General features: G+C 49.6%; 1 protein-coding gene across 1 annotated transcript; it reads left to right on the forward strand.

Moving 5' to 3' along the window:
* Positions 1 to 16,085: 16,085 nt before the first annotated feature.
* LOC135365866 (uncharacterized) lies at positions 16,086 to 20,202 on the forward strand. The gene is made up of 2 exons (XM_064598553.1): positions 16,086 to 16,472; positions 17,976 to 20,202. Exons 1-2 carry the CDS (start codon positions 16,142 to 16,144, stop codon positions 20,003 to 20,005), a joined length of 2,361 nt encoding a protein of 786 aa, XP_064454623.1. The 5' UTR covers positions 16,086 to 16,141; the 3' UTR covers positions 20,006 to 20,202.
* The last annotated feature ends 7,466 nt before the right edge of the window (positions 20,203 to 27,668 follow it).

A 27,668-nucleotide genomic window follows, 5' to 3' on the forward strand; every position in this document is an offset into this window, starting at 1 on the left:
GGCGGCAATGTGGCGGCATCTTCGACGCATCAGGCTCCTTCACCGTCCGACATTGGGGGTGAAGGAAAGACGCGTCTCCGAAGATGCGCAATGAACAAAATAAAGAAAAAAACGGTGTTGCTTCACGAATTTTTTGCGGACAAGCTACCGAACGGATTTTTGTTCTCAAAAACGGCTACGATATCAGGTCACCGAAGGAACAGATATTCTCATTGGGACAACTTCGTAGCTTTTATAATTAAAAAGTTCATTATTGAAAGTTAATTAAGACGTTGCCATAGGAGTTTGCTAATGCCCTCCTAAGGAGTGCCCTTCAGCCTATATGCTATAATACAATTCTCTCGCAAAAAGTGATATATATACTTTAAAAAATGTTCGCCTTTAGCTGGGATACCCTGTTATTGAAGCCTAGCGCTTAGGAAGTACATTGGCGGAGGAAATAGCTGAAAATATACTATAGTTTTTTTTTAAATAAAATAATGTTCAAGGCTGACCATTTCGAGCACTGCACTTCCTCGCAATTTTCAGGCCTCGTATCTTCGTAGCCATTAAGGCCGTGCACTTAATTTTTTCCGCGCTTATTGCCCATGTGCTTCTGTACTGTTTGCTCTATTTTTGAGGCGTTCAAGGGTTTCCTAGGTTTTGCAGGTGCCCAGATAAAAATCGCAAAGTCGCCTCATGTGCAAAAAATCACTTTTTTGGCACATAACTGCTCTTCTGCAAATACCAGTGGGTTAACGTGGGTCACATCATTCTATTCCTCTTTAACGCTTTTTCCATTCATACAAAGGAGATTGTTGCAGAAGCTCGGACATTCCTAACGTGCGTTTAGTGAGGGGTAGTAAGGCAAAAACTCTCAACTTCGGTTGCGTATTCACATATTCGGCCACTCGTGACGTGGTTCATATTCCTCACACATATTGTTCGTAGGAAGCTCACATAGCATACGGCGGGAAAAAAACTTCAGAAATGACCGATGTTCCATTGCGGGCGCTCAAAAGTAACCTAGTCACGGCTGTCATATATCAGACGTGTCGGATTAATGTAAACAACAACTTTTAATGTGTGCGAGGAGCACTTTCTACATGGTTACATGAGTCAAAGACTGGGAGCCGACTGGCCCGCGCGAGGGAGAGACGGTTGCATCACAGAGTGCAACCAAGGTATATCTAAACTGGTAGCGAAAACAAGCGAAAATACTAAATCGGGCCCATCCGCAAGGCTACCATCATGAGGCGCGAGCGATCCTGGGTGTTGACAGTAGAGGTACGATCGTAAACACAAAAACTTTAGAACGTGGGCATTGTGTGCGTACTAATAGGTTATTCATAATTTCAATGTAGAAAAAACTTTCAGTTGCCGCACTCGTGCACATATACGAAATCATCTACCACCCGAGTACGTTTCCGTATCCTGCTCCTTTGCGCATGTGTCACAGTGGGCGTGTTTATCCGTGCATCTGTGTATCCGTGCCGTGTGTCCGTGCATTGTAAAGCGGAGTTCGTATACTTTTTGGGTTAAACAGATAACGACGTTGATATCTCGGAGCTGTAGGCCAAGACTAACACTTGTGAGCTGATGAATACAATGCATCCTCTGTTGCTGGCCCCGCGAAAAAAAAAATTCATGGGACGAGCGGCCATGATAGGGTGAGTGTTAGCAGGAATCAGCTGTGCACCAACGATGTCATGTTTTGTTGCAATGGCCACTCATTGAATAAATGCAAACATCTAATCACTGCGTGTGCGTATTGCTCTACGTGAGAAATGGAGCTTAAGTGAACCTTCCTCGTTTCTGTGTGATATCACGGTGCCCTTCTGTTTGGAGTTGTCAAGATATGTGATAACTATATATATTTCGTATTGACATGTTTCATTAAACCTTATACGATTTATTTTTTCTGTGTTCTCGTCTGGTAGTGTTGCACGGGTAAGGAAAAGGGAATTCAACGCAAACGAAGTGCGCGAACGAAAACGTGCCATGGCCAATAATGCACTACTTATTATTCATACTGCTGACGTCACCTCTGACGCCATTTATTTACAATCGTAGTAGTCTGCGCAACGGATGGATGGCGCTGACCGTCTCTATCATGGCGTCATTCTGAAGACACAGGGGCCTATGGGAGTTGCGCTACCTGTTTAGATATACCTTGGTGCAATCATGATGCAATTCAGGCACTTGACTTGGGGAGCAGCCTGTCGTTAACAATAGCAATTACATAACATGCCTCCCTTTTTTTCAATACATAGTGGTAGTACATATACTGGCAATCAAAACAATGCAACACAAAAGTAAGGCGATACAGAACAACTGAAAGATTCAGTCCTGGTATCTTCTTGGAAGCTTTAGTGCTCCGCCTGAGCTTGTGATCCTGTGTGGCGCTGTGAGTTGAGGGGCTACAGATGCTGTCGTAGTCACTGTTGGAGGTGCCACCATAACAGGTTCTGATGAGGATGAACAGTAGCCAGGAGGGCAGTAGTCCTCCGGAGATGCTTTCTGTTTCTCAGCTCCATTCAATGTTGGAGATGGTGTTGAGGCTAGCCGTAGGTTTCTGCGGTATACTCCTCCTGTTCCAGCCCTAACCAGGTATGATCGTGGATGAGGCCCAACTTGAATCACCGTTGCCCTTTCCCATTGGCGTCCATGCCAAAACCACACTGACTGATTTGCTTTTAGGGGCTTCAGGCTTCTTGTGTGTCTATCTGCATATTATGCTGGGCTGCCTGCCTCTTCCGGAGTGCATCTCTGTGCTGTGGGGAAGTGAGGCCTTAGGAGCTTGGGAAGTGTGGGTATGGTGGTTCTCAGTTTTTGACCCATTAGCATTTCTGCCGGAGAAGGAAGCCCACTTGTTGAGGTTGCTCTGTAGCTAAGTAGCACAAGCGCAGGATCCTGACCACTCTGAGTTGCCTTGATGAGTGAATTTTTTACTGTTTGTAAGTAGTAATGTTACAGCCCAAGATTTACACAGAAAATCCACGGCAAGTATTGCACTTTTTACTTTAAATTATTTTAAAATTACTTTTAATTTTTTTTAATTTAAATTTTTAAAATTTTTAAATTGTGGAAAACCTGACTCAGTGCAATACTTGTCGTGGATTTTCTATGTAAAACTCGGGTTGTAGGAAATAAAAAACTAGATAGAAAGGAAGCAGACAGTGGGAAATGATTTATTTGAAAATCAACGACGCCATCTTGAAGAAATCACGCCGGTGCGGGCGACTGGAACACGACGGTTGCAGAGGCAGATGGCAAGCTAGTTCCAGGACATAACACCAGATGGCGCCAGCATCGTAGCTCTATACGAGAAAGACAGAGAACAAGAAAGTACTAGCGACACGTAAAAATGGCAACACTGCTCGACAAGTCTAAGCATGCCAGAGCGTGGGGGAAAGGCCTAACCGCTACTGCTAAACAGCACGGAGAAAACACTACACATCGGGGGAAAAGGCTTAAGGCAATCGACTAGGCCTAACCACAGCGTCACAACACTACGCAGCTAACACATGGTGGGAACCACTAGCCACACGATGGTAAACGTGCGTCAACAGGCTTGGACACCGCTAAACAAGTCTAAACATTCGCGTACGGCGAGAAAGGGCTTAACACGAGCACGGTAAAACAACGCGCAAACATCGGTAAATCACTCACCTTTTTCCCCGCTGCGATGGAGCGTCCGCTCTCGTCGACAGCCAGGGATCAAGTGACGACGGAGCGACCGACCGCACGTCTTCTGCCTACGAGAGCCAGAGCTGGACTGACGTAAGCGCCACTCTACGGGTGCTACGCATGCGCTCCTAGCACCCTCTGCGCACTCCTACCGCCACCTGCGAGAGGCTAAGAGAGAAGAGCATTCCTGCGCCCCCTGCTGGCCGTTCTCATTGGTCGTGACGTCATCCTACTGTCTCAGGGCTACCCTGTTTTTTTCCACTAATGCTCCTCTAGACAAGGTCAATCTGCAGTGAAGCCACGGTATGACGTCATCATGCACCTGCGTGGCTCAAAGACGCGTGTGCTCTAGACAGGGGACCTATTATTTATTGAATCACTATCCCAAGATTATTTCCTTTATTCTTCTGTAACGATTGAATAGGAAACTATTGCAGAAGAGCACCATGCATGAAAGCTGATCGTAGGAATTCCAAAGTCTTACTAAATGAGACTTGCAAAAGAACAAATTATCCAAACACGTAACTCCATCAACGGCTAATACGAGGACTAGGCACTCAACAAATCAACACAGAGTACGGGTAACCAGGAGCGCAGAACTCAGGGCAGCACTACCGTCAAGACAACAATGTTCCTTGTCAAAAAAGAAAAAATACAGAGCGTTAACAAAGGAAAGCATGCATATCGGGGCATGTCAGGACACGTCAGGACAAATCGCACGACTGTTGGGCAACAGAGGAAAACAAACACTTGAACAGAGTGAAAAGACACTCACTATCATCGGACACGTACACTGCATTCCCTCATTGTAAATCCGCTCGTCACAAAATCCACCTGCATCGTCGAACACCATTCACCAGTGACGAACCACACATCCGCACCCCATCAGAGGCAGACAGAACCCCACCTAAGCTACGCTCTTCCACTGACGATCAACACAATTGCCAGGATCATAATTACCGTGTCTACACCCGCCAGTGTCTAAGAGAGAAGTGAATCCTTGCGCCCCCTGCAGGCCAGTCTCATTGGTCGTGACGTCATCCTATTCTCTCAGGGCTACACTGGTTTTTTCCACTAATGCTCCTCTAGACAAGGTCAACCTGAAACAATAGTGTTGCGGTATGACGTCATCATGCAGGTGCGTGGCTCAAGGACGCTTACGCTCTAGACAGGGGACCTGTTATTTATTGAATCGCTATCCCAAGATTATTTCCTTTATTCTACTATAATGATTGCATAGGGAACTATTGCAGAACAGCACCATAGATGAGAGGAGATTATAGCATTTCATTCCCAAAGTCTTACTGTACAGGGAAAAAAATGGTTCAGCAAGACATGTCCATCCCACCCGAGAGCCAGGCAGATAATTGAATAATGATGCTTTGTTCCTTCTAGGCCAGAAATCGGGCGCGGAACATGCATCCGCAAGCCAATTTTTTATGGCGTTTTTAATTTCGGGGTCGTTGAGCAAAGACACGTTCATGCGCCAAAAACTGGAGCCAGAGCGAAAATTTAACAGGCCAGATAAAGATAATAGAACACCAACATGATCCGTGAGATCCCAAGCAGGTCACGTCATACAGCGGGTGATGAAACCCGACAGCCCTGGCGAGACGTAAAATCTGTCCAATCGGCCGTGGCGACCCCGGGAATCAACCCAGGTGAATTCATAGGCATTCCCGTTGACGTGCGACCAAGCATGAAAGAAACCAACAGAATTTACTAAGCGCTCAAGTTCTCTATTCGCTTGTCTACCGTGCTGTAGGCCTATCGTGCAGTTGAACTTGCCCGCAAAGAGTAGATTTTGGTTACCATAGAAAAAAGGATCGATTGTGCGAAAGAAATCTGAGCGCTCACTGCGACGGATAGGGGCGTAAACATTAACAATCCGGAAAGCACTACTGCCGTACTCTAACTTCACCGCCACAACCCTACCTTCGGTGTCTGTGTCGAACCACCGGACGGTACCCCGGAATGACGGGAACACTAGAATACCCACGCCTGCTCTGTGTCGCGAGCCAGGACTGAAGAAAGCTCTGAGCCCATGTGGATCTTCAAGGGACTTGATCGGCACGCCCAGAAAGGCAACCAGTCTCTTGAAGAAGGATAATGTTCGCACCCGCCAACTTTGCCCAATCGACAACCTCCACCTGCTTGGCCTCCCTGCTAAACCCCCGGACGTTTAAGGTTGCAAGACTGAACAGAGACATTAAAAGGAAAGGAAATGGAGCGAGTTGAACACTAGGATTCATCGTCCATTTGAGAGTCATCATGCACTTTGGAGCCGTCCGAGGCCACACGCATACGTTTAGCGACAGAGGCCGGAAAATCCCTATCACCCACGTGCACTATCTTGGGGTCCTCATCAATTACCAAGCGCTCGGAGTCTGAGGACGCAACACTGTCATCGTCCTCACCGATAGCCTCGGTAATCTGGGAGTTACACCCTGCCACAACGCCACCAACGACAGCACTCGTGCGCTCAACTGGAGAAGCATGTGTTGCATCAAGAGCACCGCCACTGACTACTACGGCTGCAACACTAACAGCACAAGGAGAACTGGTAACCGCGCTAACAACAGAGACACCTGCAACGGTGTCATCGGTACCTGCTCTGTCACCACTAACTGCGTCTCCACTACCATTATTACTGCTAGCACTAACAGCGAAAGGCTCTTCCGCCACACTAACGGTATCGTGAGGCACTCCCACTGAACGCACTCCCACCTCAGCCGTGGCACTCTCGTCCGCGAGCGCCTGCACGGGAGGCGCTCCATCGGGAGCAGTTGATAGCACACCGCTACCAGAAACACGGGATGCCCAAGTTGTGGCCAAACATTCGGACATAGCATGATCCCCGCCACAGCGCTTACACGAAGCATCACACCTCTCGTGCCCAAAGTCACCACAGTGAGCACACACTGGGACCACGCAGTCTTTTTTGAAGTGGCCCTCTCTGCCACACCGCATACAAACTCGTTTGATACCGTCATAGTTGACGGTCAAACGCTTACCACGCACACTAATGAAGTTCGGAACTGGGGTCCGCATTTCCATAAGAGCGCGCCGGTTGCCCGTTTCAATACCCTCTAGCTCCTTCTGAGGGAAGGTCTTGTGGGCTACTTTGCCCAATTGAAATTGGCCGACGGCCGACTCTCGGCAGAAAGTCGGGGACCAGTTGGCAGCCAACTAAGTCGGCCAGCCAGTCATGTTCTAACGTCTGGCCAACGCTAACTGCCAACTACGTCGGCGAGGACCTGGCCAATGACGTTGGGCCAACAGACCGTGCCGACGGGACACCACCGTAGCTTGCCGTCAGTCGGTTATCGAACTCATCTTCACGTAGCACCAAGGTAAGTGGCCAATGACGCCTCTTTATGACGATTTCAATCAGTTCTCGGGGGCGCACATATTACCGAAGATTGAGACAGTCACGTAGACTCTGTTGTAGTCGTTGAAACTGTCACAGAAGAGTCATATACGCCATATGAAAAAAGAGAAAGGGTCCTCTAACGTCCTCTATATGTTGCATTGTGATAGGCAGAGCGAGGTTTGGCAAGCTGTCGGCCAGGGCAGATCTGTAGCAAGAAACGAGCTCGTTGGCCAAGCACGGCTCGGTTGGCCAGCCAAGCTCTTGCCAAGCTTGGTTCAATCTCGGTATGTTGCCTCGGGGAGGGTGAACGCGGAATGGTGTAGCACTGCATAAGTTCAACTTTCGATTGGCCAAGTGATTGTCTCAAACCAAATGGTGCTGGGCCCATGGTCCAGTCCAGCTCATACACGCCAAGGTCTGCGTCACCTCTGGGACTTCTTGTCATCAACAGGCCTCTCCACCCTGCTTTGATTACCGGACCCCTTATCATATCCATCATCATCTCTCATCACGTACAAGTGGCACTGGGGCAGCGCCCAGCCTGCTGGCTGGCATCAGCCCCATCTCATCATCGTACCTCTATTTGTGTGTGTGTGTGTCAAACTAGAGTCACTAAATAAGCTACGCTTCAGCGTAGCTTATTTAGTGACTCTATGTCAAACCAAATGCAGTAAGAAACAGGTGAGGCCGACAACGGCAAGCCCTTTCGCCATCACCACCACCACCACCCAGTAAGAAACAGAGACATTATCTTCATGGTGAGCTAATACGACAAGGAATTCCTCATTTCAGTTTTGTTTGTGTACGCATCAAATTAAACTTAGACACCTCACCCTTCATTTTGACTCACACGCGAGCAGGACTCTCGAATTTGTGGAAGCTCGCAAGACAAACCTATGTATAGTATCTGGTGTTCTTCCTCAGGAAAGAAATGCAATTTCTTTTCTTTATACTGACCTGTTTGATTCTAGTGATCTCGGGCATATTGCGAGCTTTTACGATTCTCCCCCTACGCCGTTACCCTACCCCGCGAGAGAATTGAGTGAGTTGGGCCATGCATTTTTTGGCAACGGGCCGTGGTTGGCCCATGCACAGGTGTTGTTCCGTGGACCATTCTAGGACCCACGTTTACCCAATCAGTACGCAAGCTTGGTTCCTTATTGGCAGGCATCGGCCCTACATCTGTCAGGTGGGCGCTGTACATTGGCCCGAGCTTGTGCCGGCTACGTCGGCCCGAGTAGGCCATTGTCAATCCCAAACCTTGGCCCAAGCTTTTTTTGCAAGCTGGGCCCGACAACTTTTAGGTTGGAAGCAGACGTCGGCCCAGTGTTTCGCCAATATTGCTTTTCCCGCTGGGAAGTAGCGTTGTCATGTAAAATTTCTCACTGGGCCGTGATAGGGCCATGTATGGGTCAGCGTTAGCCAGGTTGGCCAGAAAGGGTGGCCCTATGTTGGTGGCTAATGGATGGCCACTTCTGACAAGGGTGCAGGAACGGTCGGCGCGCAGCGTTGCTCAAACGTTGACCTTTCATGTTGCTTGAACATTGCTAAGTGTCAAGTAACGTTGGTCCACATTTGACAGTGTTGCAGGGACGTTGCGAAATGTTGATAAACGTTGCCCCACATTGGACAACATTCGCAAAATTGCTGCAACGTCGAGGCCACAATATGTGAATTCTTCTAGCTGTAGCGTCTCGACATGCGCGTGTCTACGTAGATACAAAAAGGCCCATAGTAAGGCGAAAAAGACGTTTGAATACACTTGTCGTTATACTCGTCCACTAGTAAAGCCCTTCGAAGGTTTGCTTCGATGGGGGGAAGTCCGTAACTGTCGAAAAAGACTGCAGACCCGTCGTAGTTTTTCAGGTAGAGCCGCAGTGCTGGCCGCGCTTTCTTCGCTCTTCCGTTTTGATGATTAAATAGCCGGGCTTGCGTAAAACGAAGGCTTCGTCAGAAGTGCAAATGCCTCTCAACATGGAGGAAGCGAGGGAGTTCAGGGACACGAGTTCCAAGATTTCGCTCTCGTACATTTTTGTTTCTATGGGAAGGTCCTTGTCGATGCACATCTGCACATCTGTCTGTACAATCCTGTCATCCACCATAAAGGTCCAAGTGATTCATGATGTAGGCAACGTGCAAGAAAAAAATGACGTTTGGCGTCCTGGAAAGGCGTGCCAGTTAGTCAGTTGTAACGGCAGTGGCCACGCGTGGGGCAAGAAATGTGCGCCCGCTTGGACATTCCATCATTGCCAGTCAGAACTCAAGTTGAGGGAGACCATCTCCTCTAGATTTGGATACCAGAAGAGTGAGAACACAACATGGGATGCTGAACGTTGCACCTCTGCAGCATTATCTTTCCATGAACTGTCCATCTTTGGCGAGAATCACCTCATCTGTCAAAAGAAACACTGTAGATGCACAGAGCCTTGGTAGCGCGCATCTACGCCTTACACAGCTACGTCCCCATTCCCTGACACTGTTCTTTTGCCAGTAGTAACATTAGAAAGGATAAAGCAAGTATACAATACTCAGCAGTGCTCTACCTACTATACTACTATCTATACTACCTACTACTACTATCTACTCTACTCTACTACAGTCGACCCCCGTTTATCCGGACTTCATTTATCCGGATCCCGCGGTATCCGGACAAAAGGCACGGGAACGGATTTTCCTCCATGTATTTTGTTCTCGTTTATCTGGACTTCAGCTTCCGGACTCGGACAAGAATTCCAGGGAACGAAAGTCGAAAATTCTTGTAATCCAGCTTCAGTTATCCGGACTACCGTGAGTAAGAGGGGACACTGACCCCGCTTCGTCACCCTTTTCGCTGTGTCGGGGTTATTCCCGTTACACGTTAGGGACCTACATTCCTCCGTAGGGGAGACAACTGTGCACGATGACCCCCTTTTCTATTTGTATGCGTTGGGTCACGTTGACCGGTCGAGTCATTTGGAAATATCTCGAGCAACTGTCCGGTTCTAGAGGGGAAAACTCCAACCCGAGGGCCTGCTGCTTACGGCCCGTTGGCCGATGAAGACATTCCCCTAGGTGAGCTGCGATCCCTGATGCAGAGGCTCACTGTGACTGCCGTAAGTGATGCTGCGGTTTCTGACTACGTTGACGTTGATAAGGATAATGACGCGTGCGCAGCTATGACTGATGACGGTGTGATTGCTGCTGTTGCCTCCGATGATGTGCAGCAAGACGGTGCCGATGACGCCAGTGAGAAACAAGGCTCCGACATTGACACTTTGCGTCCGCACTGACATTCTTCGAGCAGCGCAACGGCGTTGCTCAACTCTATGCAATTAGCAAAAGTTTGCAGGAATCGAGTACCGACACTACTATGTAACAGCTGTCATTGACAAGATTCTGTGTTTTAATTAAACCTTGCTCTGTAGGACGTTTCTATTCGGTCGTTTCATTTATCCGGATGCCCCGGTATCCGGACGATTTCGCCGGGAACGGCACCGTCCGGATAAACGGGGGTCGACTGTATAAGGCAACATCTTCAGCCACTGTGCAATAACTAATCGAAACTTCTACATATTCAGCTATACAAGACAGCTAGTCCCACATCATTACATTGTTTTAAAATTTACGATTTAAGGCTATGGTCTCACTCCTCTCTTAAAATGAGGCAACTTTGTACCAGTCATGTAGCTCTCATTTTTGTCTGTTGGTGGTGAAACTGGTGCCATTCGGAAGCTATCATTTCTTGACTTGGGACTATGACGCCGATAATCGGAAAGCGCCTTCAGAAAAACATGAAAAAATGACTTTGTTTGGCCTCCTGTTTCGAGGTGTTCTAATGTCACCACACCACCCTAAAAGTGGCAGTTGATAGGCAATGATGTGCAAAACAATTCCTGGAAATTTCAGCATGATTTGAGGAGCACAACGCAGGTTATTTCGTTCCGAAGCCATTCCATAACATTCCGAACAAACCGAAACTGTACAAGACTTCCGGTGGCCACATCGTGGCGAAGCATGTAACTACCGTGTGATCAACTCCAGTATTCTGCGGGAGGTGGCGCTTGCGTCACTTCTGTTCGTTACTTCGCGTTCTTTACGTCCTGCTGTGCTGCGGACTCATTGATCGCCAGCATATTGGCGTCGAAGGTTCGCCACTCCACGCCGTATTGACAGTCGTGTTTTGATTTGAACTGTTGATATTGCGGTAGGCTACACGATCATAGTATCGCTGCTGCTGCCGCGTCACACAAACTGGAAACACACGGCAATGACACGGCCGTGCAAGAATCCTCGAAATCCGCGGAGTTGCGGTCGGAAAGTAATAGCTCTTCGTGAATGACTACTAGTACAAGGGGGCCCACTTCCAATTGATGAAGCGGTTTCCTTGCGCGCTGACGTTCGAAGAAGGTAGGGAAGTAGCTGCTGCTGAGTTCTATCGTTCTACAGACGAGCATAAAGTTGAACAAGTTCGGCAACGAGCGAAAAGGTATTCTTCATGGAAAGCTCCAGAGCAGTCAGCGAGCAGGGGGACATCACATGATCAAGAGACAGTCAGCACATACCATATGTTATCGATGCGGGGAAAGTGGACACTTTCCTAAGGATGAACGGTATAGTGCTCGAACCAAGAACTGCCGGGTACGCAGCAAGATGGGACGTCTTATGAGAGTTTGTCGAAAGCGGAAAATCAATTAGGAATTTTGAGCACGACAGCGAAAGTATTCAGCTGCTGCAGCTGGGGAATGAGCAGAACCAAATATGTGCAAACATGACTGTGGAAGATGTTTCCGTGACCTTTGGCGTTGATACAGGCGCGGCAGTTTCCGTGGTGAGTCAACACGTGTGCGAAAGCAACTTTGGAACCATATTTCCGTTACCACGGCCACGACGGACACTAGTCGACCACAGCGACCATAAGATAGCAGCATGTGGGTGTTTTTAAGCAAGTATGAATTACATGGACAGAACTTACACAATTTTGTTTTATGTTATGTGGCAGCGACATTACATTACATTACACACGTGGCACAACGTTACTAGGAAGAGATGCAGTTAAGGTCTTAGATATCTGACCTTGAATGAAGATCGCTGTGCGCCAGCATCCAATATTGTCTGTGAAACATGTTGTAGCACAATCCCCAGCTCTGCACTGCAGTGACGGTCTAAGTTTCGGAATACAAAACATAACTTAATTAAGAATCGAACGCAGGACACCCGTGAAACACTGTTCGGATACATCACTGTACCGGCGCCATACAAAATTGTGTGATAACAAACAACGATCAACGCTTGCAGTGCAATAAATACTCACAATCTCTATTGTCTCCCATTGTTTTCTGTGGGTACACACAGCGCTTTAGGGCCCACCAATAAGGCGGCCCGAATGCGTGCCTCCCACGATCCCCTCTCCTATGCGCGACCCAGCCTTTATACATATAGGTCAGTGGTTCGAACCAACGACCCGGGACCAACCCCCACCCATAGCTGGGCGAACTCACTCATGAGGGCCCTCATGAGTGCCCCTCACCCTCACCTCACGCCTTTGAGGTGAGGGTGAGTGAGGGCAAGCCCGCGACCAGGCCATCTGTGAGTGCACTCATGAGGTCTTACCCTCACCAAGTCCCCTGTGAGTGCACTCATGAGGTTTTGCCCCTCATGAGATCTCCTGTGAGTGCACTAATGAGGTTTTGCCCCTCATGAGACTTCCTGTGAGTGCACTCATGAGGTCTGAGGGGCGCCAGGTCTGTGTGAGTGAAGTCACTGGTGAGGCCTGAGGGGTGTGAGGTCAGTATGAGTGCATTCAGAAATGAGGTTAAATGACGCTTACGAGACATGGGCATGGTTCCAGCGATCCAGCTACCGGCAGGGTGCACTTTAAAGGGCTGGTGTGCCCGTTTTTAGCAATTTCATCTATGTCCCGCCGGGAACAGAGCAAAGCGTCCTCAGCTGACTGATTGCTTGGTGATATGGTACCATCGACCCACCTACACGCAGTGTGCACTTTAAAGGGCTGGTCTGCCCGTTTTTAGCAGTTTCGTATATGTCGCCCTGGGAACAGTGCAAAGCGTTTTGGCTGACTGATTACTTGGTGATATTGCTCCAGCCACCCAACTACCGGCAGGGTGCACTTTAAAGGGCTGGTGTGCCCGTTTTTGGCAATTTCGTCCATGTCGCGTTGGGAACACAGCCACGTGTCCTGAGTTGACTGATGACTTGGTGATATGGTTCCAGCGACCCAACTCCAGGCATGGTGCAGTTTAAAGGGCTCGTGTGCACGTTTTTAGCAATTTCGTCTATGTCGCGTTGGGAATACAGCAAAGCGTCCGGATCTAACTGATGACTTGGTGATATGGGTCCAGTGACCCAGCTACAGGCAGGGTGCACTTTAAAGGGCTGGTGTGCATGTTTTTACCAATTTCGTCTACGTCGCGCTGGGAACACAGCAAAGCGTCCTGAGCTGATTGATTACTTCGTGATATGGTTCCAGTGACCGAACTACTGGCAGGGTGCACTTTAAAGGGCTGGTGTCACCACCCACAATCCAGACGCTGGAACCATATCGTCAATGCCTTCATAATTTAATTTGCGCACGTCTGGTATGCGTCATTTGACCTCATTTCTGAATGCCCTCATACTGACCCTACACACCTCAGGCCCCACCAGTGACTTCACTCACAGAGACCTGGCACCCCTCAGACCTCATGAGTGCACTCACAGGAGACCTTATGAGGGTAAGACCCTCAGGACTTGCGTTTGTGAGTGCCGTGAGGGTGAGGGCGACTGAGGGCCTGTGCTCGTGAGGGCGGTGAGGTTGAGGGCGACTGAGGGCATGTGTCTGTGAGGGCCGTGAGGGTGAGGGCGAGTGAGGGCATGTGCCCGTGAGGGCCGTGAGGGTGAGGGCGAGTGAGGGCATGTGCCCATGAGGGCGGTGAGGGTGAGGGCGAGTGAGGGCCTATGCCCGTAAGGGCCGTAAGGGTGAGGGCGAGTGAGGTTTCACCAAAATGCCCACCTATGCCCCCACCACCATCCAACCACCCTCGCTTTTTTTTCCAATAAACATATCCTCACCACACACAAAGACAACGGGCGCGTTAGGTTCGTGTTCCGGAAACATTCCCTCTTTCAGGGGATCCCTGAACACCTCCAAAGTGACTTCCGGTGCACGTTCCCGGGTGCACCCTGCGCACCCCTGGGGGAACGCTGGGGAAGAGCGAGGCCAGTTCCGGAGCATGACGCATGTTCCGGCCGGTGTTCAGCCTTTCGAAATGGCGCAACCGTTGGAACACGTTGCAACCGCCCATGCTCTTTGTGTTTCCGGAATCATCGGATGTCGGCGGCAAATAATTGTACGATTATAGAGGACTCCAATGGTCTGCTGCTATGTTTACTTAAAAGGGGAGGACAAAAGAAAGCTCGATAGGCGGTGCGCGCTCAGCGGCTCTGGCGCTTGGCTTCCGGCAGAACACCATTAAGTGGAGACACCAAGGGAACGTTCCCCTGAGAGCCCGGGATATGGCGCTCGGGAGCCTTCTTCTTCTTCTTCTTCTTCTTCTTCTACCAATGAGATAATGGCCATGAACCACTAAGGGAGATTGGCCAGGACAAAGGGGGCGACAGATGTTTGTCTATGTTTGTGCAGTAATGATAGGGACTAAGGCCAGGTCAGATCCAAGTAACTTATGACATATATGACGTGTGATGACTAATACAGGAACTGGATATGCACATATGTAGGAATATGCGTATGGCGACTATACACGGCCAAAAGGATGACTGTATGAATGTGTATGTACGTGAAAGTGTATGAGAGTAGGAAGGAAGTGCCTAGAAGCGGTTGGAGAACACGATGTAGGAAGCAAGACCCGCTACCACAGCCCTATGACAGAGCACAGTGTGTGATGCTCCGAGGGACAGCACTGACGCCAATGAGAGTGGGGCTCCTAACAAGCGTAAGGGTGTTCAGATATACCTGCGGCGTAATTGGCCGAACTGAGAGCAGGTTAGCAAAAAGTGTTCAGTTGTTTCATCCTGGCCACAGTGGGGACAAGCAGGGGACAAAGACCGACCAGCACGGTGGAGGTAAAAATTTAGCGGCAGCGCCAGGCATCGAGCTCTCGTCACCAAGACTTCTGTCTGCGTGGAGCTGCAGAGGTTAGGGTTCCATGAAAAGACGAGATGTTCATATGGCGGGCGTGGGGGGGCAGCTCGAGACAGACTTGTGAGCCGTTTGTACCTGGCAACAGAAGTGCGAGCAAGTACTGGGAGGAGAGGAAGAATCTCTCCAGAGAGGGACATTTTAGCGAGGGTGTCAGCGGTTTCGTTAAGGGTGAGTCCGCAGTGGCCAGGAATCCACGTGATTATGACGTTGCGAATATGAGGAGGGGCAAGCCGAACCAAAATGGATACCAATGACTCTGAGGACGCCAGGAAACCTGAGGGCGCCGTCAAGGCTGAAATGACAGACAGGGAGTCCGACAGCAGGATAACTTGTTCGAAGGCAGGAGGAACCCTCCTAAGGGCAAGGGCCATAGCTAAGAACTCGCTGTCAAAGGGTGGGGTAAAGTCAGGGAGGCGAACCGGAAACTGGAAATCAAGTTGTGGGAAGTAAAAGCCAGCTCCAGCGCGCTCCGCAGAAACCGACGCGTCCGTTGCAACAATCAAGTACTGCGCGTAGCGATTTAGGTGGTCCGTTAATGTCCTCTGTAGAGTGGTCAGTGGAAGACGCTTGGCATCCGCATGAAATATCTCGGAGACTTGAATGAAGGGGGCATCCCGGTGAGGACCAAGTACACACACATCGGCCAAAGAGATCCTCAGTGGCGCGAGGAGCTGTTCGGCGAAAAGCAGCTGTGGTGTATTCCTACGGTGCCAACGACGTGTTAGCCAAAGCCGAGTGTCTCTCATCGACTCGTTATTCCCCAACCTGCCTAACGCGCCCAACCACAGACCTTTTTCTTCTTCGTCCTCGGAGTAGTGGCCTGATTTAAATTCGAAATGAGAAATCCATAAGGAAAAGAAGAAGCGAGACGCTCGTAGCTGCACGAGCGAGTGATATTCCTTTTCGAAGAAGTGGAATTTCGCCAGTTGTGACTGAAGGTACATCGCATAGCATTCAGGACTATGGACATGATGGAAACCTCTGCTACCGAAGAGAAACGGAAGAGCCGAAGTAAGAAAAAGACCGCTTCATCGCAGAAACGCTCGAAAGGAAGCACGATTTCGAAGGCCAGTGTTGAAGAGCCATCAACGGAGCCGTCAAAGCCATCCAGGGAGAGAGCTTCCAACTCACGTCAGCCACAACAAACCAAGAAAGAAATCGGCAACAAATCTGGACAAGAGAAATCTGATCGTGGAAGTTCCAGGGACGGGACGAGAACCTCTAGGAAGAGTCTATCATGGAAGTACACTGTGTCCATGCAGACACTATCTGAAAAATCGTGCTTGTATAATGGTAGGTTTCTTCTTTTGCCTGCGATTGATGCGTGTAATTTTGTTCTCCGTGGTCCTCGAGCGAAGGAACCCTGAATGACGCTTTTTGCGATATACATAATGCTGTCGCAAGGCGGGTGCTGCATTGGTTGCGCGTTAACTGCGCCTGCGTGGAGTGGTAAAAATCGGATGTAGTTCCGTATCGGGACCACTGGCTTTTTTTAAAGAAAACCGAATAAAAACAAAAATGTAACGCTTTTACGTGAAAGAGGAAGTAATTAGTAACGAAATTCAACGGGAATGTCCCTCGTATATTGCGTAAAACGTATAAAATTTAAATTTTATCGCCGGTTTCTTGATGGCGATCCGCCATCTTGGCTGAGGACCTTACTGACCTAACCCGAGGCACAGTCTCGACGCCCGCACCGCCTAGTGCATGCCTGAGGGGGCGGCGCCCCACGCCCCCAGCGTCCCAATCTGTAGAACCTAACTTCACCTAGCCTCACTAAAGTGAGGTAGTTTAGCCCATTTCAACTACCATACCTTTCGCAAGACGGCAAGTTTCGAATCCGTAAGGCTTAGCATTCCCATGTTTCTCCTGCGCTAAAAGTGAATCAGACGGGGTTGTTTAAATGCATATAAAAAAAACTTCTAGTCCACAGAATTTTATAATTCTTACATTTTTAGATTCAGTATATGATCTTCTTCCACTTCTACGCAATATTTACTTTCCTAACCGTTTCAGTAATTTTTAAAAACGAGTGGTCCCGATACGGAACTACACCCTAAAAATCAACGTGTAAACCCATTTTTGAGAATCATTGTCCGCAGACAACCTCCCAATGAGGCAAATGCGGTCGTTAACGTAACTGTACTGGAAGCGCGCTCCCTGGGTCGGAAACACGGACAGTCACAGCAGTGACAACCTTTGCCTACCTCGTAAGTGTACGCTGCCGTGCGCTCGGTGCATACGTTGCTCTACAGTTCTTTGCGGACATAAGCGTCCTGGATGGCCGCATGCTGTGCAGGCTGTGTCATCGCTTATGCCAGCTAGCGTTGGCACAGTCTCATTTTGGGTGTCATGTCAGTTCTCAGCCTGTCAGACACCACTGGTTGTAATCTGCAATCTGTGTGTAGGAAGACTGCGTTCCGACCAATACTCCTGATATCGCATCGAGGTAGCTATCACCGACCTAGGAAACTAGCGCCACTATTGTGGACGACCGGCGCTTGTGTGATCCGGGATCACTGGGCAGGCATGTAGTATATAGGAGGCTATATATGCCGCAAAGAAGCCGAAATATTCGGGAATCCCCATCACCATCTCTTCATGGTCCCTACTTACATTTTTATGTGTATGTTAGCGTCGCGAAAGAGCTGTGACTATGAGCGACATACAGACAGATGGAGATTGGCCAGTAGGAGGGTGTGTGGGACAGGGGGGCCCTGCGGCCTGTAAAGCAGCGCGCCGCGACGTTCCTTAAGTTAAAACGCAGAAAGGTTAACTTCGTGCATTTCTTTTCAGATTCAGAGAGAAAGAGTCCGAAGCCCACCAATACGGTGTTAAGAACCGTCGTGTCCGTCATCTTAATTCTTGGTGTCACCGCGGCAGGGGCCTTCTGGATTTACAAGCATTACAAGGACAAGCTGAGACAACGCAAAACGATAGAATGCAGAACAACGGAATGCAAATTAATTCAACGCCAACTTAACAGCGAGTTGGACAAGAAAATTCACCCGTGCGATGATTTGTACAGCTACGTTTGTAGTAGGTGGATCAAACGAGGATCAGGGGGATTTTTACACGATGTCATCGATATTTATTCGCATTCCCTGATAACGGCTCTCACGTCTCCGGAGTCAAGTCATCCTGACAGATTCGGCTTACACGTAATGGCCAAACTGTATCAAGCCTGCCGCGATTACACGACTAGCAGCGAAGGAACTTTTAAGGACGCAATAGGACAAGTCATCAAATTGCTAAATTTTAGGACCATTCTGAAACGACAACAGCACATTTTCGTATTTCTGCTCGAAACTTCATTAACCAAGAATATACACTCAACATTCTCTGTTCGATTTCATCGCAGTGAGAAATCGAAATACTTGCGGTTCGACCTCGGACACTCTATTCGTTCCAAGATGTATGGAGTCGTGGATGCGGACACCAGTAGTGCTTCGGAAATTGAGGAGTCGATGATATTTATGACAACGCAGTTTCTGAATGATTATCGTATCAGCTCTGACATCGATGCAGCCACTATATTCAGCCTGGATGCCAAGATTCATCACTTGCTCAGTGCGAAGGCTTGGGTGACGCAGCTGACGTTCAACTCAGTTGCGCGCTTGACATCACGCAAGACCATAGAGCAGATCATAGAGGTCGTTAACAAGAATGCACCACCCGGTTTCAGAGTCGATTTTGGAAGCCAGGTTGAAATCGCTGGACTTGGGTCTCTGCTGGATATTCGCAGGATTCTCTCAAATGGATCTGTGGGTCTGCGGGACATGTACCACCTGCTGAACATCGCAGCCGATCTCCTCCGATTCACGGCGCACAGGAACGTTGCTAAGATCATTCCGTTTGTCTGCCTTCGTGCCACAAGGGTTGCCCTCACCAATACCTGGCAATTTGTGGTTGCCCGATCCACTGGCCATCTAAGTAGTGGAACAGTAGCCAAGGAGCTGAGCGCACGCGTCAGGGACATGGTTACGGCTGGCACTACGTTCCGCGTCTTTAACGAAGACGAACGACAAAATGGTCAAGAAATCTTACAGCGCACCACAGCGATTACCTACGATGGTTCAGAAGTGGAAATGCTAGATAAACATACCGATTACACGTCGTGGAAGCTCGAAGGAAAACATCTGTTCTCGGTTTATGTAGAAGCGGGACAAAAGGAAGCGGCGATGCTCAGCAAGTCATTTTCTTTGACGAGTATCATTAAGGCTAGCGAGAGTCAGTTACAAAATGATCTAAGGTTCCACGAAGCTGAGAGACTCCTTACAATCCCCACGGCGTATCAAAACCCTCCCGTTCTCTTCTTCGAACAGTCTGACGAAATTCCGCTTTACATCAACGTGGCAACACTCGGCGTCGAGATCGCCAAGGAAATGGTACGTGCTTTGACTGTGCCGTTTAAAAGTTCGAGCACGTCCATTAATACCCTCCACGAGTCTCTTACATGCTTGAAGAAAGTCGGTGCAGCTTATGGCCTAAATTTGACAAGGATCACTGGAGCTGACCTGTGGGACACAGACGCAGTTGTGTGGTACTATGCTCTTCGCAGCGTCTACGAAGGCCTCCAGCATTTGGCCATCAACATGGGAGAGTCTACAAGCGGCGACATCTGGAAGGAAACGCAGCATTATCTTTTCATCCGCTTCTGTATGCTATCGTGTATGCCACGGGAAGAAGACTCCAAGGAGGTTCCTGAGGCATTCAAAGAGCGCTGCCTCGTCCCACTTCTTAGTATCCCGGATTTCGCCACTGCCTTCGGTTGCACTGAGAGAGAGACTTTCAGAAGTGACAGCTGTGTCTCTCAACAGAAGTAAATGCCTACATGTATAGATCGTTCACTGTACAAGTGCTTGATCGCAATACTGTGCGCGTCATATATTGTTAGTCACTGTAATTGTAAATGGCGAATGATGTCCTAAGTGTGAGAAATACATCCCAACTTCCTATACGTAGAAGGGCTGCTACGCTGAATATGGCGACAGCTTTGTGTCGAGAACTAAGACACCAATAAAGGTACGAGAACATGAGAGTTTAGAATATATCGATAAACGAAATGTTGATAAGCGAGGTCCGCAAGGTTTTGGGCCAAGAACTTACCTGATTCAGTCAAGTTCGCTTTACAATTTTATTAATTTGATCCGTAACGCCAAACGTTACATGAAGATGTCACAGGGATGTTTTAAATCTTCCTGGACACTGCTACAAGGACCAGTTTAAATGTTCAAGTACACGAGTAATACTTATCTTATACAAGGAAAAATTGTGAAAAGATCAGAAGGTTCACCCGTGCCCACCTTGAAGAAATTTTATTTCCCGCTCAGATAACGTAATCGAGGGCTTGCTAACACAATTATCTCCATTATCAAAAATACAGTAAGCTTCAATAATTTCCCCCCACCCCCAGTAGTCTTCTATCTTTCGTTTCGTTTACGTTTCGATCGATCGTCTGCAATCGATTCACGATTACGATTACGTTGTCTGAGCGGGAAATATAATTCCTTCAAGGTAGGCACGGGTGAACCTTCTTAAAACAATATTACTCATGTACTTGAACCTCTGAGTTCTGTGGCGCTGTTTGTATTTTCCACTTTAAATGACCATTGACCAGGATCATCCTCGACTCGATGGAGGCCCGTGAAACGCCCTTGGAGCTGAAAAGGGCCCTCGAAAGTTGTCGCTGGCAGCTGCGTGTATTAGCAGCGACCTCGTGATTAGCGGACAAGCACGCGCTAAACAAACGTACAGGATAAACCTGCAAACCGTGATATAAAAAGTCATGGTCCTTCTGTGTAACAACCATTACGTTTTTTACATCCAACTAGCATCCGCAAATTTCCGTTTCTACTCTCGAGATCACGCACCTGCGTGGCATCGCCCGGCAGACAGTTATGTGGGAAGTGCTCAAGTGGTAAGAACTCAGATTCAAAGTTTTTATTTCGTACCAAATGTATCTGCTGTATCAAGTGCACTAACTAGTTCTCATGTGGGCTGTAATAAACTGTATAAATTTCTCCTGGGATGGATAAATTTCTCAGTTGAACTATAGGCTGACGTAATTTTCTAACCTAAAAATCGAAATCATCGCTCTTAGTGCTTTCAGTGCAATAGGGAATACAGGCATTTGAAGCTCTGGTTTGAATTCGATATTGAAACCCCCGTCTCATCACGTTAATAACATAGTTCGACAGCATATGTGTGAAGCGTAGCACGTGATAAAACTGTTTTACGACGGCCGTGTACGGGTATAGTGTATTTCTAAATCATGTCGCGCTAACCGCAGCGGCGAGGCTCCTCCTCACACTCAGTTCCACCGAGATGCGTATTTGCAAGATATAGGAACGAACGTAGCTCCCTCATGCTCTTAGGCGAGTGTGCATTTGTTATGGCATCCAACGGTCCATCCAAGGGTCCAAGCGATGTCCTAAGTAAACAATATCTCCTTGCCCGAGCTGACTGGCTGACGCAGCCACTGACGCAAGATTGTGCAGCGGACATAGCGGTCTCCTGCGCGACACATCTTAGTAGGTGGAGAAGACGACCTCTTCCTCCTGCTGAAGTCGTAACCGATGCGATGACTCGCAGCACACCGGCGCGCCGTATTTCCATCGCCTTTGCAGCTATTCATGCAGAGTATTAACGGTTGCGTGCTATTCGTCGTCGGGCTGAACGAAAAGCTCGTCGTTCCGGTCTCCCGTGTCACATCGCCGAAGCACGACGCATTCAGAAGGCCATACAGAGACACCTGGGCAACCATGCAAGATACATTTGGCGGCGCTGTGCGAGCTCTTTGTCTCCGCGGACGCCACTTTCTAGAATACTGTCACGAAGCGAAATGGGTCGGCGAGTCGTCGAATAAACAGCGAACGGTTTATTAGACTACTTGGTAGCAAAACACAAGAGTGATAGCTCTCTGAACACAACTGAGTCCAAAGAATGAATGCTCCAGCTTGGAGCGCACAAGCATTTAAGCGTCGCGCCGAAAAGTCTAGAAACAGCACGTGCGTTTGCCAGAGAGCAGGCGATGTGTCTGGAAGCTTCTTGCTTCTTCTTCAGCATGCGACGAGATGAGATGTACCGTTTCGTGCCTGCCCTGGAAGTTTCGCGATGATGATTCATGGCATTGCCCCCTCCGTAGACGGGGCATCGTCTCGATGCCGTTTGTTCTCCTTCTTTTCTTTTTTCATGTTGTTTCCTTCCAGCCAGTCTTCAGCGCTACCTGCTGAAGTACGGCTTGAGTCGAACGACGTGAACCATTTCAGTCCTCGGGGGTCGTCGAGAGGGAACGCTGCCCTGAGGTACCACTCCGTAATCCAGGTCTCCAATGCGTCGAAATACTTTGTAGGGACCGAAGTACCGCTTCAATAGCTTCTCGCTCAGGCCTCGTCGTCGAATCGGCGTCCAAACCCATACCAAGTCGCCTGGACTGAAGCGTACGTCTCGTCGGCGCAAATTGTATCTTCTTTCATCGACGCGTTGTTGTTGACCAATCCGTAGTCTGGCCAGCTGGCGGGCTTCTTCTGCTCGCTGTGTGAAGTCCAGAGCGCCGTTTTCCACATCACTGGGTTCGTGGGGCAGCATCGCGTCCAGCATAGTCGATGCGTCATGGCCGTGTGCAAGGCGGAACGGTGTGATTCCCGTTGTTTCCTGCACAGCCGTGTTATAGGCGAACGTGACGTAAGGCAGTATTTCGTCCCATGTCTTGTGCTCGACGTCGACGTACATCGAAATCATGTCGGCAAGGGTTTTGTTTAGGCGTTCGGTGAGCCCGTTCGTCTGCGGATGGTACGCCGTTGTCCTCCGGTGAGCGGTGTGGCTGAGTCGAAGGATTTCTTGTGTTAGCCTGCTTGTAAATGCCGTTCCCCCATCGGTGATTAAGGCGGCCGGAGCTCCGTGCCGTAGTACGATGTTCTCGATGAAGAACTTCGCCACTTCTGTTGCTGTGCCCTGCGGGAGTGCCTTAGTCTCAGCATAGCGTGTCAGGTAGTCGGTGGCGACGATTATCCAACGATTTCCGGAAGACGAACGCGGGAAGGGCCCGAGTAGATCCATCCCAATCTGCTCGAACGGCGCCGACGGCGGTGCGATTGGCTGAAGGTACCCAGAAGGTCGTACCGGCGGCGTTTTTCGTCGTTGGCATTCCCGGCACGTCCTTACGTAGTGGTGTACGGTCTTGGCCAGTTTTGGCCAGTAGTACTTTTCCCTTATACGGGCCAGTGTCCGGCTGTATCCCAAATGACCTGATGACGGTTCGTCGTGGCAGGATTCAAGAATCTCGATGCGCATGTCCCCAGGCACAACGAGAAGCCACGTAGCGCCTTGTGGTGCGTGGTTTTCTTTGTAGGGAACACCATTACTTAATGAAAAACTTGGGAGTGATCTTCTGAAGATGGGAGGAACATTGTCGACGCGGCCCTGCAGATAGTCGACGAGTGTCTTCAATTCGGGGTCGTTATACTGCTTGGTAGACATGGTAGTCGCGCTCATTAGACCGAGGAAGGCGTCGTCGTCCTCGAGGCTGCTGTCCTGTCGCTGGAGTGGTGCTCGGGACAGGCAGTCGGCGTCGTTGTGTTTTCTTCCTGACTTGTAAGTGACGGTTATGTCATACTCCTGTAATCGGAGGCTCCATCTCGCTAGGCGTCCTGAGGGGTCCCTTAAACCAGCCAGCCAGCACAGAGAATGGTGGTCTGTTACCACCTAGAACGGCCGTCCGTACAGGTAGGGGCGCAACTTTGTGATGGCCCATATGAGTGCAAGGCACTCTTTTTCGGTCGTCGAATAGTTCTTCTCTGCCTTGGTTAGCGTTCTGCTTGCGTAAGCGATGACACGTTCGACGCCGTCGTGAAGTTGAACGAGCACGGCTCCTAGACCATCGTTGCTTGCGTCGGTGTGTATTTCTGTTTCGGCGTTTGGATCGAAGCGGGCAAGCACGGGTGCGGTCTGTAGACGCGTCTTCAATTCATCAAACGCCTGTTGCTGGGCTTCACTCCAGATAAACGTGGATCCGTCCTTCGTGAGGGCATTCAGGGGTGACGCAATTCTTGAAAAGTTCGGAATGAACCGTCGGTAGTAGGCGCAAAGGCCAAGAAAGCTTCGAACGTCTTTCACGGTAGAAGGAACATGGTAACTTGCGATGGCCGCCATCTTCTCGGGGTCGGGGCGTACGCCGTCGCTGCTCACGAGATGGCCGAGAAATCTGAGTTCCTCGTAGCCGAATCGACACTTCTGAGGCTTCAACGTCAGCCCTGCAGTTCTGATAGCCTGGAGGACTTGCTTTAGCCGTTCAACATGTTCTTCGAATGTTCTTGCGAAGACGACAACATCGTCGAGGTACACCAGGCAGGTTTGCCACTTCAACCCGGCGAGAACTGTATCCATAACACGCTGGAACGTCGCTGGTGCTGTGCAGAGGCCGAAAGGCATAACCTTGAAATCGTAAAGTCCATCCGGAGTGACGAAGGCAGTCTTCTCACGGTCCCGTTCGTCGACTTCAATTTGCCAGTACCCCGTCTTGAGGTCCATGGAAGAGAACAATTTTTGCGGTTTGAAGGCGATCGAGCGTGTCGTCGATGCGCGGTAACGGGTAGACGTCCTTCTTCGTTATCTCATTGAGTTTCCGGTAGTCGACGCAGAACCTGAGTGTTCCGTCCTTCTTCTTCACTAGTACCACCGGCGATGCCCACGGACTGGTCGACGGCTGAAAAATGTCATCTATTAGCATCTCTTCTACTTGCGTTCGGATCGCTTCTCGCTCTTTGCAGGAGACCCGGTACGGCATGCGGTGAATTGGACGGGTCTTTTCGTCGACGATGATGCGGTGCTTCGCAATGGGCGTTTGTCTTACTTTCGACGATGCAGCGAAGCAGTCACTGAAATCGTTGAGCATCTGGAGAAGGGTTTGCTTTTGAGTTGTATTGAGTTGAGGGTTTACGTCGAAATGTTCGGCGTCGTGTTCCGTGGTGACCGCGATGCGAGCAGTGTCGATCAGGCAAACATCCGTGGTGGAGTATTGGTCTACGATGACAGCTATCTTCGTGCCGTTCGCCAGGTGTTGTGGCTACGGGCGAAAATTTGTGACCAGGAGTTCAAATATTTCGTTTCTTACGGGCACAATTCCTCTAGCTATCCCAATTCCTCGTTCGAGAAGAAGTTGCGTGTTGCCTTCAGCCAACAAACAGCCAGTCGGTGCTCTCTCGCACGTAGCGGTCACAAGGACTGACGACAAGGGAGGCAGGTTGACGTGCTGAGTCGTCACGGCGGTTACGTCCGTGTTTGCGCGTTTCTCCGGGGTTATTCGTGCCCACCACTTGTCTTCTGCTGTTTCCGGCGTTTTAAAAGAGATAATTCCATTTGTGAAGTCGATGATTGCTTCGTTTTCGACTAGAAAGTCCATTCCGAGTATTACATCCCGTGGGCAGTTCGGCAAGACGGCAAAGCTGACGACGTACTGGATGTCACGCACTTGTATGACTGCCGTGCATCGGCCAGTCGTTGTTACGACGTGTCCACCAGCAGTGCCGATGTTAGGCTCATCTCACTTCGTTTGCACCTTGCGAAGCTTCTTAGCCAACCTACCACTTATATCAGAGTCGTCGGCTCCGGTATCGATTAACGCAATCATCTCATGGCCGTCGATGAGTATTTTCAGGTTATTGGTAATTTTTCGAGCGTCGTGTTGGTGCTGCGTTGCTGTTCGTCGAGTTGGAGGAATTGTAACTTGTCGTCGGTCCGCAGCTTCACCAGAAATGTCACGAAGCGAAATGGGTCGGCGAGTCGTCGAATAAACAGCGAACGGTTTATTAGACTACTTGGTAGCAAAACACAAGAGTGATAGCTCTCTGAACACAACTGAGTCCAAAGAATGAATGCTCCAGCTTGGAGCGCACAAGCATTTAAGCGTCGCGCCGAAAAGTCTCGAAACAGCAGGTGCGTTTGCCAAAGAGCAGGCGATGTGTCTGGAAGCTTCTTGCTTCTTCTTCAGCATGCGCCGGGATGAGATGTACCATTTCGTGCCTGCCCTGGAAGTTTCGCGATGATGATTCGTGGCAATATAGAGCGTACTCAAGGCGCTCTCCACACCTGTTGCTCAACGTCGCCCTTTTCAAACACCCGCTCACGCTCGGCAAACATCGGCGTTGCAATCGAATACTGTGCCCGTCTAACGATAGCTTCGATATCGCAGGGATCGTCAGCTCGTGCCATCCCGGTCGTCCTGGAATCCTCGGTGCAACAATGTCTGGATGTTCCGTTCTCCTTCATGGAGTTGGAGGCTGCCCTAAGGAAATCATCCCCACACACCTCTCCTGAGCCTGACTGTATTACGTACAAGGCCCTCCAAGATCTGCCCCTCCATGGCCGACAGCCCGCCCTATGCTCTACAATAACTGTTGGCGGGATGGTGTTTTCCCAGCAGAATGGAAGAATGCAATGATAGTGCCGCTCCTGAAGCCAGGCAAGTCTCCACACGCCATTGATGCCTTTCGCCCAATCGCCCTCACCAGCAGTGTCGGGAAGATTATGGAACGGATGATATACGCACGATTGAAATAGTATTTTGAGAGCACCTGATTATTTCCTGACGCTATGGCTGGTTTCCGGCAAGCGCGGTCCGCGATTGACAATGTCATCGTTCTCGCCTCCTTCATCCAGCAAGCAAAGTTTGATGGACTCCTACCGGCCGCTGCCTTTCTGGATGTAGCGAAAGCGTACGACAGTGTTCGACATGATGTTGTTGTCGCATAGCTTCAAGAAGCTGGTGTGCGCGGCTGTACCCTTGCCTGGTTGCAAGCCTTCCTCTGTGACAGGTCTCTGTTCGTGCGCATAGCAGATGGTGACAGTGCCAACTACTGTGTGCATCGTGGAGTTCCACAGGGGAGCGTCCCCAGCCCGCTCCTGTTTAATGTCGTCCTGACAAACCTCCCTTCTCTTCTGCCTACGCATACCCATATCACGATCTATGCTGATGACATATGCGTATGGACCTCTGTAGCGCGCCGTGATGCCATAGAGCGTCGTCTGAACCATGCCTTAGACCTTATTGTGGCATATCTTGCTGACCGTGGGTTGTCTGTCTCGCCGGCTAGGACAGTAGCAATGGCATTCACGCGCCGATCCTTCACCAAATACCCCCTCCTGCTAGCTGTCTCTACACTGAACAATGTCTCGCATCATCGGTACCTAGGCATAATCATTGATAGGGGACTGACATGATCGCGGCAGATCAACTCCCTCTCTACTAGCGCCCGCATCTACTGTAATGTGCTCCGGCACCTCTGTGGATCCACATGAGGCCCGTCCTGTGCATCCATCGTGTGCATTGCGCCCTGTTGCTTGGCGTTATGCGCTATAGCCTGCCTGTCCTTTATGGGATCTACAACACTCACGTGGGAGGTGCTCAATATTCAAACCAGAGGCCTCCGTCTCTGTTTGGCTGTGCCAAAGACAACGGAAACCTTCTCTGTTTTGGGAGACGCATGCAAG

This window comes from Ornithodoros turicata, chromosome 8 (assembly GCF_037126465.1).
Source record: "Ornithodoros turicata isolate Travis chromosome 8, ASM3712646v1, whole genome shotgun sequence".
Classification (NCBI taxonomy): Eukaryota; Metazoa; Arthropoda; class Arachnida; order Ixodida; family Argasidae; genus Ornithodoros; species Ornithodoros turicata.